Below are 16,675 nucleotides of genomic sequence, written 5' to 3' on the forward strand. Positions count from 1 at the left end.
CTCGCTCTGGTGCCCAGGCTGGAGTGCAATGGCACGATCTCAGCTCACTACAACCTCCACCTCCTGTGTTCAAGGGATGTTCCTGCCTCAGCCTCCCGAGTAGCTGGGACTACAGGCGCCCGCCACCACACCCAGCTAATTTCTGTATTTTTAGTAGAGACAGGGTTTCACCATGTTGGCCAGGCTGGTCTCGAACTCCTGACCTTGTGATTCACCTGCCTTGACCTTGTGATATATCATCGTCGTGTTCATTTGCATTTCCTTAATGACTAAAAACCTGAAGCATCTTTTCGCATACTGCCTGGCTATTGGATTCCTCTTTGGTGAAGTGCTGTACTTACTGACTTACTGATTACTTTTCTCTCGTATTGCTTTTAGGAGTTCTTGTTATATTCTAAATTCGTTGGTAGAAAGAATATATAAAAAATACATTCCCCCACTCTGCAGATCATTTTCATTCTTTTTCTTTCTCAAGGCAGGCTCTAACCCTGTAGTCCAGGCTGGAGTGCAGTGGCACAATCCTGACTCACAGCAGCCTTGATCTCCCAGGCTCAAGCAATCCTCCCACCTCAGCCCCGAGGAGCTGGGACCACAGACGTGCACCATCACACCTGACTAATTTTTAAAATTTTTTTGTAGAGATGGGGGCCTTCATATGTTGTCCAGACTGGTCTCTAACTCCTGGGCTCAAGTGATCCTCCCACCTCAGCCTCCCAAAGAGGGACCCTCTATGTGTCCTCACATGGCAGAAGCTCTCTCTGGTCTCTTTCACAGACACAATAAATGTGTAAATTTATAAAGACTATAAAGGCACAAAATTCACATATGAATTTGGGGCAGGGCACAAACATTCACACCTTAGCAACCAGTACAATCAAACTAAATGATCATCCTGTTTAATCTACCAAACACTGCCAGAAACGGTGCCCAGCCATAGAGAAACTTGCAAAGCTCTTGATTTTCTTGAATAGGTAACTTTGACCTTCTTTAAAAAAAAATACATATATTTATTTATTTTTAGAGAGTGCTCTGTTGCCCAGGCTGGAGTGCAGTGGCTTGATCTTGGCTTACTACAGCTTTTACCTCCTGGGCTCAAGAGATCCTCCCACCTCAGGCTCCCAGTAGCTGGGACTACAGGCACGGGCCACTATACTCGGCAAATTTTTGTATTTTTTTGTAGAGACAAGTTCTCGTTGTGTTGCTCAGGCTGGTCTCGAACTCCTGGGCTGAAGCAATCCGCCCACCTCGACCTCCCAAAGTGCTGGGATTACAGGTGTGAGCCGCCGAACCTGGCTTAAATAGGTGACTTTGAATGCGCTCCATTCCTAGTGCAGTTGGAGATGCAGAAAGTTTCCAGTGTCTTGAAGAAGAGGGCCCCCGCAGCTTTCCCGAGAACTTTCCCCAGGGCCGTGGCCTCAAGCGGCCTGCGAGCCAGGATCACCAGTCACCGGCGGTCCAGTGTTCCTACAACCCGGGCCCCACGTGTTTGTAAACAGGGCATGGGTGAAAACCCGGATCCCAGCTGGCTCCACCTGAACGCTCCCCGTACTCGCCGGCGCGACCTCCTCCGCCGCTCCCGATCCACATTCCGGGTCTTCCCGGCGCCCAGGCAGGGACTCACAGGGAGAGAGGAAGCGGCGCTGCGGTCCGCGGGGTGAACGCTGCTCCGCGCCAGGTGAGTGCGAGCGCCGCGTCTCCTCTGGCCTCGGCGGTCGCTTGGTGGGGGCAGGGGCTTGATCCTGAGACACGGAAAGATGCTCTTCTGGTCCCTCGAAAGCTGGGACGCTGCCTCCGGGAAACCGCCCTCTGTGCCGAGTATGGGGTGCGTGTAAGAGACGGAGTGATGTGTGCAAAAGAATCCAACCAAGTCTGTGTTGGGGACTTAGTGGCGCATAGGCAGAGCCACTGCCAGAGGCTGAAGCCTGATCCACCCGGCGGGAGGAGGGTGCCGGGCCCGAGCCTCCCCTGGAGCCCGGAGGAGGAGCGCTCCTGGGCTCCTTAGTCCCGGCGCCGCCGCCTGGGACTGAGGCTTCCTGGCGCCTCCGCCTCCCGCGATCGGCCTCCTCCCCCGTCCAAGTTAATCCGCCTTGGCGGGGCGCGAACTGCCTTGTTCTCCCCTCAGTCTTCCCACAATCACTTGTTGCAGGAATGTTGTGCTGAAGTTGTAGCATCTGTGACTTTTCCAGTTGCAGAGGGAACGGTGTATTTAATGGAGAAAATGCCCCGGGAAGGCACCCGCCACCGCAGGCCTGGGTTATCCCATTTGCAAGCCATGTGTTAGGTATTTTGCACCCGATTAGTACCCTCAGAACAGAGCTAATTTTGTGTAAACTATAGAAATAATCTTGCTGTGATTTTAAAACATTTTCTGGGGATCTTTTAATGATTCTTTAAAATAAAGCAAATGTCACACAAAATGACTTAACACCACGGCCCCAGCAGCCTCCCCCCTGCTCCCTGCAATAATAGTTGGTTAGAGAGTTTTATGCATGACATGACTTGGATTGTTAAATTTCGTTTGTGGAATGCATGTAGCTCTGGCTGGACACAATTTTGAATCAGGCAAGTTGGCTTTCAGGACCTTATTCCCTTGTACATCCTTCCTTCTTTCCAATGAGACACCTAGGAAGCTCACGACCAATCTCGGGCTTGTCAGTGAACGCACACTACAACTAGGACGGTGTTTCTCCCTGGTCTACCCTAGTCTCAAATGGAGGCCTTTCAGGCATTGAATAAGCAGCTCACGTATTTGAACGCGAAAGTTTCACAGGCTCGAATCTAGCAGCACCGGAGTCTCCACTTTAAAACTTTTCTTCGGGCTGGGAGCAGTGGCTCACGCCTGTAATTCCAGCACTTTGGGAGGCTGAGGCTGGCGGATCACGAGGTCAGGAGTTCGAGATCAGCCTGACCAACATGGTGAAACCCTGTCTCTACTAAAAGTACAAAAATTACCCTGGCGTGGTGGTGCGCGCCTGTAATCCCAGCTACTCAGGAGGCTGGAGAATTGCTTGAACCTGGCAGGTGGAGGTTGCAGTGAGCCGAGATTGTGTCACTGCACTCCAGCGTGGGCGGCAGAGCAAGACTCCGTCTCAGAAAAAAAACAAAACAACAAAAAACTTTATTCTGCGTAAGGAGAAGCCAGAAGCGATTGGGTAGCCTCAGGTGGTCTTTCAGGTCTGTTCCAGTAACATCTCTTTTGCTCACCTCCTGCTAGATGGCAGTGTGTAACAGTGAATTAAAAACACGATCTCAACTCTTACAGTGTTTTCATTGTCTTTTATTATTCAATACGAAAAAAGTTTTCAGGTTTTATCTTACAAACAATATTTTTTTTAAAATTTGAAACTAGGGTTAAATTCAGGAAGTAAAAAGAATATAGCTTAGTAAAACAATAATGTTATGGGTGATGGGGAGGAAGGCAGCAAATAACTCTGCCATTTGTGTACCTATGCAACAATCTTGCATGTTCTTCACATGTACCCAAAACCTAAAATGCAATTTAAAAAAAAAAGAAAAACAATGATGTTATTTATAGATGTACAAATGTTGTTCAGTAGGCATACATTTCCAACCCATATTTTTGCTTTAAACTTTGGAATGTAAAGAGTTGATTTCAGTAAGATACTCAATATCAAATTCAGTTACCAGCATTCTACAATGAACAATTGTTGCAGTGTTTCTGAATATGGGATTTTGAAAAATTTTTTTAAATTAAATTTACTTACAATGTCTTTCAGATTTTTTTGAGAATGAAATTGGAGTTTTCAAAAGATTATATTGAATTACCAAAAAGGAAAATGAAGATAAAGTAATCCTAAACCTGTTATATACATTTTTTAAAAAAATATTTCCAGAAATCATACGTTCTGATAAGTTGTCTGGATTACTGTTTCTTTATTAATCTTTTATGGAGAGTTTTTACTCGTGGATGTAATTTATGAGATGAGAAAGCTTAATTTTGGGATGGAACCTCAGAAGATCATCTGGTTCAGGACGTTGTCTTTAGTCAGGTGAAATATTAGCTGTGTCAGTGTTATTGAACAAGCTCCTCATTCATAATTATATAAATGATAAAAGCAGATCAGGGATTTTATTTGCTTGTTTTTTCTAGTCTGCAGTTATTCAATATTTATTAATTGATATATATTTTTCTAGAGACGAGGGATTTTAATTCAGGTATCCTGCCAGGTAGGAAAATTGCCACAAAATAACCTATAAGCCCTTCTTGGAGGAAGAATAGTTACTAATAATTATTAATAAGACCTCATAGGAAAAACAAAGATGAAAAAGAATCCCTGCTCTTGAAGAATTGCTTTAGTTCTTAGTGTGATACATAAACTTCACAGTCTTGTGCTGCCACCCCACTTTTAATTTTATTTATTTTTGAGACAGGGTCTAACTCTGCCACCCAGGCTGGAGTGCAGTGGCACGATCATAGCTCACTGAAGCCTTGACCTCCAGGGCTCAAGGGATCCTCCTGCTCAGCCTCCTGGGAGCTGGGACCACACCTACAGGTGCACACCACCATGCCCAGATAACTTTTTTTTTTTGGTAGAGATGGGGTCTTGCTGTGATGTCCAGGCTGGTCTTCAAATCCTGTGCTCAAGTGATCACCCACCTCAGCCCCTTAAAATGCTGAGATTATAGGCATGAGCCACCACACCAAGCTTTCCCTTTCAAAAGTCTGCTTCTGGCTGGGCGTGGTGGCTCACGCCTGTAATCCCAGCACTTTGGGAGGCCGAGGCAGGCAGATCACGAGGTCAGGAGATCACGAGGTCAGGAGATCGAGACCATCCTGGCCAACATGGTGAAACCCCATCTCTACTAAAAATACAAAAAAATTAGCTGGGTGTGATGGCTTGTGCCTCTAATCCCAGCTACTTGGGAGGCAGAGGCAGGAGAATCGCTTGAACCTGGGAGGCAGAGATTGCAGTGAGCAGAGATTGTGCCACTGCACTCCAGCCTGGTGACAGAGCGAGACTCTGTCTCAAGAAAAAAAAAAACCTCACAGAAAAATCTGTGCTTCTAATTGAGGCATTGTATCAGTCTGTTTATCTGGCTCTCTATTTTGGGTTTTTATTTAGTTTCTGCATTAAATAGATCCACTGAATGCTTGTTCCTGTGAGGTTGCATTATTAGTACTGCATAATTTAAGCACTTTAGTATATGTCTGGAATCTAAGGATTGAGGAATGACATTGCCTTTATTTCTGCAATGGAAGTGCAGAAGTGTTCTGGCTACAGCTTCTCTTCCCTGTTAATCACCAGTCTTGATTCACATGACTGCCAGTGTGCCTTTCTCCCTTACTGTTCTCTGTGGGTCTCGCCTGATATTTGGGCTAGGATGAAGAGGATGACTTTCCCACACAGAAATCTGCCATCCAAAGTATGCTTTATGTAAAAATAAATGCTCAGTAAAATACGAAGTTCACTGTAAAAAAGCGAGGAACACATTAATGTAAGTTTTTTTTCGAGACAGACTTTTGTTCTTGTTACCCAGCCTGGAGTGCAGTGGCGTGATCTTGGCTCACTGCAACTTCCAGCACCTGGGTTCAAGTGATTCTTCTTAGCCTCCCTAATAGCTGGGATTACAGGCACCTGTAATCCCACGCCTGGCTAATTTTTGTATTTTTAGTAGAGACAGGGATTCACTATGTTGACCAGGCTGGTCTTGAACTCCTGACTTTAGGTAATCCACCCTCCTTGGCCTCCCAAAAGGGCTGGGATTACAGGCATGAGCCATTGGGCCTGGCCATTAACACAAGTGTTGATAAAGAAAATTGAGTAAAAGTAGAAACTGGAGCTATCACACCATGTTCATCAGGTGCCCAAGGGACAATCACAGGCACTACGGAAGTCTGCAAATTAACAAACTAGGCCAGCTTTTAAATGTTCAACAATTTTTTTTTAGATAGAGTTTCGCTCTTGTTTCCCAGGCTAGAGTGCAGTGGCGCGATCTCAGCTCATCTCAACCTGTGCCTCCTGGGTTCAAACAATTCTGCCTCATCCTCCTGAGTAGCTGAGACTGCAGGCACGTGCCACCATGCCCAGCTAATTTTTGTATTTTTAGTAGAGACAGGATTTCACCCTGTTGACCAGGATGGTCTTGATCTCTTGACCTTGTGACCCGCCAACCTTGGCCTCTCAAAGTGCTGGGATTACAGCCGTGAGCCACTGTGCCCAGCCTCAACAATTGTTTTTTATGCATCTGATAAAGCAGCTTTAGAAAGCTTACTAAAATCCCCAGCTTCCTGCATTCTCTCCATTGCCCTGATGGAAACAAGCACATGATGATACAGATCTGTAAACTGATTTTTTAGCTGGGTGCAGTGGCTCACACCTGTAATCCCAGCACTTTGGGAGGCCAAGGCGGGCAGATCGCTTGATCTCAGGAGTTTGAGACCAGCCTGGCTAACATGGCAAAATCCTAGTTCTCAAAAAAAAAAAAAAAAAAAAAAAATTAGCTGGGTGTGGTGGCATATGCCTGTGGTCCCAGGTACTCTGGAAGTTGAGGGGGAAGAATCGCTTGAGCCTGGGAGGTTGAGGCTACAGTAAGCCAATATTATACCACTGCACATAGCCTAGGTGACAGAGGACACCCTGTCTGAAAAACAAACGAAAAGACTGACTTGATGTTGAGAAGCGTAATGCCTCCCAAAGGACGTAGCCTTGAAAGTCTTGCAGAACGGCTAGCACGGTTAAAGACGGTGGAAAGGTTCCCAGGTAGGCACCAGAGTACAGCCTGGGAAACCACATTCCAGGAATAGCAGGAGCAGAGTCTGTATGCTGCAAACCAGGAAAGGAAGCTAGAGAGGCAGAGTGCGGCCCACGTGTTTTCTGTTTTTGTTTTGTGAGATGGAGTCTTGCTCCACCACTCAGGCTGGGTGCAGGTGTGTGATCTTGGCTCACTGCAGTCTCCATATCCTGGGTTCAAGTAATTCTGCCTCAGCCTCCCCAGTAGCTGGGACTATAGGCAGGCACCACCACACTCAGCTAATTTTTGTATTTTTAGTAGAGGCGGGGTTTGGCCATACTGGCCAGACTGGTCTCCAACTCCTGGCCTCAAGAAACCTACCCGCCTGGCCTCCCAAAGTGCTTATGTCTGGGCTCAGATTGTATTGTTTTCTAAGCTAACAGTTTCATTTTTATCTTGAGATCTTTGGGAAGCTACTGAAGGATATTAATCAGGAGATATATCCAATCAAAACTCTAGAAACATCTCTTTGTGGCTGAATGAAGAATCCAAAAAGGTCACACTGGGAAGAATACCTATTACTGGGCCTTTGGAGTAACCAGGTTGAAATGAATGAGGAGCGTTGAGGTGTAGTTGAAAGGAGGGACTTAACTGTGCCTGAGGAGTTGTCCAAAGGCCTTTAGGCATCTCCTCCGCCTATCACATCATCTCTTCCCCAGGACAGTCACCATTTAAGGGGCTTCAGGAGATTTAGACATTAGCAAGTGAAAACACCTTGGGACAGTCAAACCTATTTGATAAATCATACTTTAGTGTGAATAGTTTAAATTTGATAATTAGACACATTTCTTCTAAAAATTCTCCATGGTATTACCTCTTGCTTATTAACTCAGTTGACTCCCCAATTACCAGAACGGAAATGAGCAAAGGAGCCTTCCCAGAACTCCTTGCCTTCTGCCTCGCCTCTCCTGGAAGTAGGGAGAGGTAGGAGCAGGAGGGGCTTACAAACTGCCAGATTCTTCTTTTTTTTTTTTTGAGGCAGAGTCTCGCTCTGTTGCTCAGGCTGAAGTGCAGTGGTGCAATCTCCGCTCACTGCATCCTCTGCCTCCCAGGTTCAAGTGATCTTCCTGCCTCAGCCTCCTCAGTAGCTGGGATTACTGGTGCCCGCCTCCACACTTGACTGATTTTTGTATTTTTAGTAGAGATGAGGTTTCGCTGTGTTGTTCACACTGGTCTCAGACTCCTGACCTCAAGTGGTCTGCTCGCCTCGGCCTCCCAATGTGTTGGGATTACAGGCGTGAGCCACTGCGCCTTGCCTCACAAACTGCCAGGTTCTGAAAGCTCAGACTGTCACCTAAGGTTGGTTTCTCATTTTACAGTCAGACATGCAAGACAGAAATCATCTCTTAGTTCCATTTCTGAGAATCTTTTTTTTTTTTTTTTTGAGATTGAGTTTCACTCTTGTTGCCCAGTTTGGAGAGCAGTGGCATGATCTCAGCTCACCGCAACCTCTGTCTCCTTGGTTCAAGTGACTCTCCTGCCTCAGCCTCGCGAGTAGCTGGGATTACAGGCATGCGCCACCACGCCCGGCTAATTTTACATTTTTAGTAGTGATGTGGTTTCTCCATGTTGATCTGGCTGGTCTCAAACTCCCAACCTCAGGTAATCTGCCTGCCTCGGCCTCCCAAAGTGCTGGGATTACAGGCTTGAGCCACTATGCCAGGCCCATTTCTGAGACTCTTATACCTTCAACTGGCCCTGAATGGCCAAAATTTGAAGCTGGCACGCTCAAGCTACTAATTCCCTTTAAGATAGTCTGTCTCTCTTCTGTCCATCTTAATTCAAAATATAGTAGAAAATTTGGAATTATTTTAGGATGAAAGTGTTGCTGGTTGTGAAGGCATAGTATTTGCAAGAATATGAGGCAGTCAGACTCAGCTCCAAACCCCACTCTGTACAGCCAATAGCCAACCCTGGTGGTGCACACCAGCCAGGCAGTGCACTTTAGAAGCTCAACTCCTAGAGGATCGGTGAGTGAGAGTCCACTGCAGATGGCACCTGCCATGGTTATCTGAATACACACATTATTCTTTCCCAGGAAGGGTATTCTAGGGCACTCTCGATCAGGACTCTGAGATTCATCCTGCAGGCAGTGATGAAATGACAGCTTTTCTCCTGGAATCTTGTAATTCAAATGCTTCAGTATGTGTCTGGAATTTAAGAATGGCATCGCTTTCAGTTCTGTAATAGAAATGTGCTCTGGCCACACCTTCTTGATTCATCACCAGTCTTTTTCTTTCTTTCTTTCTTTCTTTCTTTCATTTTCTTTTTTTTTTTTTGAGATGGACTCTTGCTCTGTCGCCTAGGCTGGAGTGCAGTGGTGTGATCTTGGCTCACTGCAATCTCTACCTCCGGGGTTCAAGCAATTCTCCTGCCTCAACCTCCCAAGTAGCTGGGACTACAGGCATGTGCCACCATGCCTGGCTAATTTTTGTGTCTGTGTGTGTGTGTGTTTTTTTTCAGTCTTAAGGTTATACCTGAATTTTTGTGTTTTTTTTCCCTTGTATGTGATGAATTGCTTTTCTCTTGGTGCTTTCAAAATTCTCTCTTTGCATTTGTCTTTCTTTCTTTCTTTTTTGTTTATACTTTGGGCTCTGGGGTACATGTGCCATCCTGCAGGATTGTTGCGTAGGTACATGCATGCCATGGTGGTTTGCTGTCTCCATCCCCCACCCCCACCAACGTCACCTACATCAGGCATTTCTCCTGGTGTTATCCCTCCCCATCCTCCCCGCCCCCCTATATCCCTCCCCTCCCCTCCGCCCCCCACCTATCCCTGTGAGTGTTATCCCCTTCCCTGTGCCCAAGTGTTCTCATTGCTCATCACCCGCCTATGAGTGCAAATGTGCGGTGTTTGGTTTTCTGTTCTTGTGTCAGTTTGCTGAGCATGATGGTTTCTAGATTCATCCATGTCTCTACAAAGGACACAAACTCGTTGATTTTTATGGATGCATAATATTCCATGGTGTATATATGCCATGTTTTCTTTGTCCAGTCTATCATTGATGGGCATTTGGGTTGGTTCCAGGTCTTTGCTATTGTAAACAGTGCCACAAGGAACATACATGTGCATGTGTCTTTATAATGGAATGATTTATAATCCTTTGGGTATATACTCAGTAACGGGATTGCTGGGTCAAATGGGATTTCTATTTCTAGATCCTTGAGGAATCGCCACGTTGTCTTCCACAATGGTTGAATTAATTTACACTCCCACCAACAGTGTAAAAGTGTTCCTATTTCTCCACATCCCCTCCAGCATCTGTTGTCTCCAGATTTTTTTTTTTTTTTTTTTTTTTTTTTTTTTTTTTTGAGAGGGAGTTTCGCTCTTGTTACCCGGGCTGGAGTGCAATGGCACGATCTTGGCTCACCGCAACCTCCGCCTCCTGGGTTCAGGCAATTCTCCTGCCTCAGCCTCCCGAGTAGCTGGGATTACAGGCACGCACCACCATGCCCAGCTAATTTTTTGTATTTTTAGTAGAGACAGGGTTTCACCATGTTGACCAGGATGGTCTCGATCTCTTGACCTCGTGATCCACCCGTCTCGGCCTCCCAAAGTGCTGGGATTACAGGCGTGAGCCACCGCGCCCGGCGTCTCCAGATTTTTTAATGATCGCCATTCTAACTGGCGTGAGATGGTATCTCAACGTGGTTTTGATTTGCATTTCTCTAATCACCAGTGATGATGAGCATTTTTTCACGTTTGTTGGCCGCATATATGTCTTCTTTTGTAAAGTGTCTGTTCATATCCTTCGTCCACTTTTGAATGAGTTTATTTGTTTCTTGTAATCTGCTTTAGTTCTTTGTAGATTCTGGATATTAGCCCTTTGTCAGATGGGTAGATTGCAAAATTTTTTTCCCATTCTGTTGGTTACTGGTTCACTCTAATGATTGTTTCTTTTGCTGTACAGAACCTCTTAAGTTTAGTTAGATCCCATTTATCTATTTTGGCTTTTGTTGTCATTGCTTTTGGTGTTCTAGTTGTGAAGTCCTTGCCTATGCCTATGTCCTGAATGGTGTTGCCTAGGTTTTCTTCTAGGGTTTTTATGGAGTTAGTTCTTATGTTTAAATCTTTAATCCATCTGGAGTTAATTTTTGTATAAGGTGTAAGGAAGGGGTCCAGTTTCAGCTTCCTGCATATGGCTAGCCAGTTTTCCCAATACCACTTATTAAACAGGGAATCATTTCCCCATTGCTTGTCAGGTTTGTCAAAGATCAGATGTATGTAGATGTGTGGCATTACTTCTGAGGCCTCTGTTCTGTTCCATTGGTTTATATCTCTGTTTTAGTACCAGTACCATGCTGTTTTGATTACTGTAGCCTTGTAGTATAGTTTGAAGTCAGGTAGCGTGATGCCTCCAGCTTTGTTTTTTTTGCTTAGGATGGTCCTGGCTATGCGGACTCTCTTTTGGTTCCATATGAAGTTTTAAGTGTTTTTTTCCAGTTCTGTGAAGAAGTTCAGTGGTAGCTTGATGGGGATAGCATTGAATCTATAAATTACTTTGGGCAGTATGGCCATTTTCACAATATTGATTCTTCCTAACCATGAGCATGGAATGTTTTTCCATCTGTTTGTGTCTTCTCTTATTTCCTTGATCAGTGGTTTGTAGTTCTCCTTGAAAAGATCTTTTACCCCCTTTGTTAGTTGTATTCCTAGGTATTTTATTCTCTTTGTAACAATTGTATATGGGAGTTCCCTCATGATTTGGCTCTCTGTTTGTCTGTTGTTGGAGTATAGGAATGCCTGTGATTTCTGCACATTGATTTTGTATCCTGAGACTTTACCGAAGTTGCTTATCAGCTTAAGGAGGTTTTGGGCTGAGACGATGGGGTCTTCTAATTATACGATCATGTCGTCTACAAATAGGGACAATTTGACTTCATCCTTTCCTAATTGAATACCCTTTATTTCTTTTTCTTGCCTAATTGCTCTGGCTAGAACTTCCAATACTATATTGAATAGGAGTGGTGAGAGAGGGCATCCTTGTCTAGTGCCAGTTTTTAAAGGGAATGCTTCTAGTTTTTGCCCATTCAGTATGATATTGGCTGTGGGTTTGTCATAAATAGCTTTTATTATTTTGAGACACGTTCCATCGATACCTAGTTTATTGAGAGTTTTTAGCATAAAGGGCTGTTGAATTTTGTCGAAGGCCTTCTCTGCATCTATTGAGATAATCTTGTGGTTTTTGTCTTTGGTTCTGTTTATGTGGTGAATTACGTTTATAGATTTGTGTATGTTGAACCAGCCTTGCATCCCTGGGATGCATCACCTACTTGATCGTGGTGAATAAGCTTTTCGATGTGCTGTTAGATTGGGTTTGCCAGTATTTTATTGAAGATTTTTGCATCAGTGTTCATCATGGCACTTGGAGGCTACAGAGAGCCATGATTGCACTACTGCACTCCAGCCTAAGTGACAGAGTGAGACCCTGCCTCAAAAAAAAAAAAAAAAAAAAGTAAATCAAGGTAGACTCATGAGAGGGGAGCACATCTTTAAGACTAAAGTTTTTAATCGGGGGCTCTATATTATTTTTATAGGTCTAATTATATCTAATAATATCTTTTTTCTTTTTGAGACGGAGTTTCGCTCGTTACCTAGGCTGGAGTGCAATGGCGCGATCTTGGCTCGCCGCAACCTCCGCCTCCCGGGTTCAGGCAATTCTCCTGCCTCAGCCTCCTGAGTAGCTGGGATTACAGGCACGCACCACCGTGCCCAGCTAATTTTTTGTATTTTTAGTAGAGATGGGGTTTCACCATGTTGACCAGGATGGTCTTGATCTCTTGACCTTGTGATCCGCCCACCTCGGCCTCCCAAAGTGCTGGGATTACAGGCGTGAGCCACCGTGCCCGGCCCTCTAATAATATCTTTAACTCTGTATCCCAGGGCATGATGGAGGTCTGACTTAGACTCAGATCTGTGAAGTACTGGGCAGCAGCATTGCCCCCCCGGAAAGTTGACCCTTGCTCCACTCTGAACTCCACATTTGCCCAAGCCATTGAAGTTCATGGAATATCATAGGGATAAAGCGCATTCTATGGGGGCATTTTTTTAAACTTTTTTTTTTGAGATAGGGTCTCGCTCTGATGCCCATGTTGAGTGTGGTGGGTTGATCATGGCTTACTGCAGACTTGACCTCTTGGGCTCCAGCGATCCTCTTGCTTCAACCTCCTGAGTAGCTGAGACTATAGGTGCACACCTCCATGCCTAGCTAATTTGTAAAATTTTCTATACAGACTGGGTCTCACTATATTGCCCAGGCTGGTCTCAAACTCCTGGGCATAACCATCCTTCTGCCTTGGGCTCCCAAAGTGCTGTGATTACAGGTATGAGCCACTGTGTCTGGCCCTCATTTAGTTCATTTTTACAACTTTTTTGAAAAGATCATTCATTTCAGATAGATGAAAATTTTATTTGGAAACTTCCAAAGAATAATAGTCCTCAAACCACCCGCTGCTTTATTCCACTTGCTATAAAAGACAAATAAGGCCGGGTGCAGTGGCTCACGCCTGTAATCCCAGCACTTTGGGAGGCCGAAGTGGGTGGACCACAAGGTCAGGAGTTCAACACCAGCCTGACCAACATGGTGAAACCCTGTCTCTACCAAAAATACAAAAATTAGCCGGGCATGGTGATGCATGCCTGTAATCCCAGCTACTCGGGGGGCTGAGGCAGGAGAATTGCTTGAACTCAGGAGGTGGAGGTTGCAGTGAGCTGAGATCGCACCATTGCACTCCAGCCTGGGTGATAGAGCAAGACTCTGTGTCAAAAGACAAATAGGTCATGTTCAGAATTCCTTATGCTGTGGCATAAGTTGGTTTCCTTAGTGAGCATTCAGGCCACATGATGATTATCCATTTTTGATTAAAGCCTGAATTTTTTCTTTTCTTCCTAAATTTTATGGGAGCAGGTGGATAGTCCTGGTAATTTCTATTCCATTTCTGTACTCCTTTGAAACTTAGGTAGAAGGAAGTGACTTCATATAAAGTCTTGGCATTCAGTCTTCTGATAGCAGAGAGCATTAAGTGGAAGCAGAATTTTAGATTTGGGATCTGTTTGTAGATTTGTCACTCCCTCCGATGGGCTATGTGGCCATGAGTAAGTCACTTCACCTCTCTGGTCTTGATTTCCCCCCTCCTCTCCCCTCCCCTCCCCTCCCCTCCCCTCCCCTTTTTCCTTTCCTTTCTAGATGGAGTGTTGCGCAGTGGTATAATTTCAGCTCACTGCAAACTCCACCTCCCGGGTTCAAGTGATTCTCCTGCCTCAGCCTCCTGAGTAGCTGGGACTACAGGTGCCCGCCACCACGCCCAGCTAATTTTTGTATTTTTAGTAGAGACGGGGTTTCACCATGTTGGCCAGATTGGTCTCAAACTCCTGACCTCAAATGATCCACCTGCCTTGGCCTCTCGAAGTGCTGGGATTACAGACATGAGCCACCACGCCCAGCTATGGTTTCCTTACGTATGAGTGAGGTACCAAGACTACGGGATCTAAGTGATTCCTTTCAGTTTAAAACATCTAGGTTTTTACACGGTAACCCTCCTGCAAGACTGCATTGATTAAATCAATGTGCTGTGGCTAAAAGATGATCTTTTGTTACAGAATTTTTTGTTACCTTCTTATGTGGAGAAATCTCCAGCTGCTCTGATGATAGCCTAAGAAGACTGCACGCTGTTTCGTCTCGATGCCAAGCCAGGCCCACTCAGAACCTCGAATCTCAGTCCCTCATGGAGACCAGGTCCCAGCAGGAATGGCAGTGCAGGAAATTGGCACCCAGATGGTTCTTCCATGTGACGTTGTCTCGGGCTCTGGGCTGACGAGAGAACACCCGGTAACCAGGTTAGCCCTCTGTCAGTCACCCAGGGCAGGGCAGCATGGTGCGGATTCAGAGGAGGAAGCTTCTGGCATCTTGCCTGTGCATCACAGCCACCGTCTTTCTGCTTGTCACACTCCAGGTACCAAGAATGTGGGTTGTGTAGTGTTGATAGCTGGGCCTTTGCCACGTCCCTTCCACCCCCTATTTTCTCAAAACTTCACGTCTTTCACTTTTTGCTGAAGCCTTCGGGATCAGAGGTTTTCTTTTCTTTCTTTCTTCTTTTTTTTTTTTTTTTTTAGACACAGTTCCACTCTGTCACCCAGGCTGGAGTGCAGTGGTGCGATCTCTGCTTACTGCAATCTCAGCCTCCCAGGTTCAAGCGACTCTTGTGCCTCAGCCTTCTGAGTAGCTGGGATTACAGGTGTCTGTTACCATGCTTGGCTACATTTGTTTTGGTATTATTAATAGAGACTGAGTTTCACCATGTTGGCCATGCTGGTCTCCAACTCCTGATCTCCAGTGATCTGCCTGCCTCAGCCTCCCAAAGTGCTGGGATTACAGGTGTGAGCCACTACGCCCGGCCAGGATCAGAGGTTTTCTACTCGGAGGAAAACGCGTCCCAGTTCTCCTCCCAGTAAAGCACCTCTGGCAGGGAGATCCTTCCAATCCACCTCCTGCCCCTCTTCTTTAAACAGGTGAAACAGGTTTAGTGAATGGATGTGCCAAGCAGAAACAAAGTCATTGAGATAGAAGGTGAGTTTGAGAGTCTTGTACGCTCCTGGTTGTAGAGAAACGGAAAGTAAGACTCAAGTCTGTTTTCCTGGGTCAAAATTGGATGGCTTCCTCAGAATCTCCTATTGTTACCACTTTTGAAAGACTGCATTCTTGAAGAAGCAAGGACTATTCTGAGAACAAGATAATTTGTATCTTGCAGTAAATGCAGAACACAGGCATCTGTGTTAATGCATGTCTCAAGGACTGTGTATGGATGAATGAACTGAAATGTTTGCTTAGTTCTCCTACTTGTATGCCTTAGTGAATTATTCTGAACTTCATTCACTGATCCTTCCTTCCTTCCTTCCTTCCTTCCTTCCTTCCTTCCTTCCTTCCTTCCTTCCTTCCTTCCCTCCCTCCCTCCCTCCCTCCCTTCCTTCTCTTTCTCTCTCTCTCTCCCCTTCCTCCCTCTCTTCCCCTCCTCTCCTCTCTTTTCCTTTTTCCTTTCTTGCTCTGTTGCCCAGGCAGGAGTATAGTGGCATGGTCTCAGTTTACTGCAGCCTCTACTTCCTGGATTCAAGCGATTTTCCTGCCTCAGCCTCCCAAGTAGCTGGGATTACAGGCATCTTGCCACCATGCCCAGCTAATTTTTATATTTTTAGTAGAAACAGGGTTTTACCATGCTGGCTGGGCTGGTCTTGAACTCCTGACCTCATGATCTGCCTGCTTCAGCCTCCCAAAGTGCTGGGATTACAGGTGTGAGCGACCGCACCCAGCCTCGTTCACTGATTTATATCTATCTGTCTATTTATTTATTTATTTTTTGAGACGGGGTCTCATTTTGTCACCCAGGCTGGAGCACAGTGGCATAGTCTTGGCTCACTGCAGCCTCGACCTCCCTGAGCTCAGGCAGTCCTCCCACCTTAGCATCTCCAGTAGCTGGGACCACAGGCGTGTGCCACTGTGCCTTGCTACTTTTTTTTTTTTTTTTGAGATGGAGTCTCATTCTGTCACCCAGGCAGGGATGCAGCAACGAGATCTCAGCTCACTGCAACCTCTGCCTTCCAGGTTCAAGTGATTTCCTGCCTCAGCCTCCTGCGTAGCTGGGATTACAGGCACCCGCCACCGGGCTAATTTTGTATTTTTAGTAGAAATGAGGTTCCACCATGTTGGCCAGGCTGGTCTCAAACTCCTGACCTCAAGTGATCTGCCTGCCTCAGCCTCCCAAAGTGCTGGGATTACGGGTGTGAGCCACCGTACCCAGCCTAATTTTGGTGTTTTTTTTTTTTGTTTTGTTTTGTTTTTTGTAGAGACAGGGTTTCACCACGCTACCCAGGCTGGTCTCAAAATCCTGTGCTCAAGCAATCCACCCACCTTGGCCTCACAAGGTACTC

At 45.7% G+C, this 16,675-nt stretch overlaps 1 protein-coding gene across 2 annotated transcripts in view; it reads left to right on the forward strand.

Moving 5' to 3' along the window:
* The first annotated feature begins 1,592 nt into the window (after positions 1-1,592).
* The window catches only part of FUT10 (fucosyltransferase 10), a 107,944-nt gene continuing 92,861 nt past the window's right edge, over positions 1,593-16,675 (forward strand). Inside the window, exons 1-2 of one of the 2 annotated variants that reach the window (XM_012476078.2) lie at positions 1,593-1,675; positions 14,354-14,706. In XM_012476078.2, coding sequence (XP_012331501.2) covers positions 14,626-14,706 — 81 coding nt within the window. In that variant the 5' untranslated portion in view covers positions 1,593-1,675; positions 14,354-14,625. Of the gene's footprint in view, positions 1,676-14,353; positions 14,707-16,675 lie in introns of those variants that run through there. The other variant, XM_012476079.2, reaches the window with a different exon arrangement.

This window comes from Aotus nancymaae, unplaced genomic scaffold, assembly GCF_030222135.1.
Source record: "Aotus nancymaae isolate 86718 unplaced genomic scaffold, 86718_ANA_hifiasm-v0.15.2.pri h1tg000079l, whole genome shotgun sequence".
NCBI classification, from domain to species: domain Eukaryota; kingdom Metazoa; phylum Chordata; class Mammalia; order Primates; family Aotidae; genus Aotus; species Aotus nancymaae.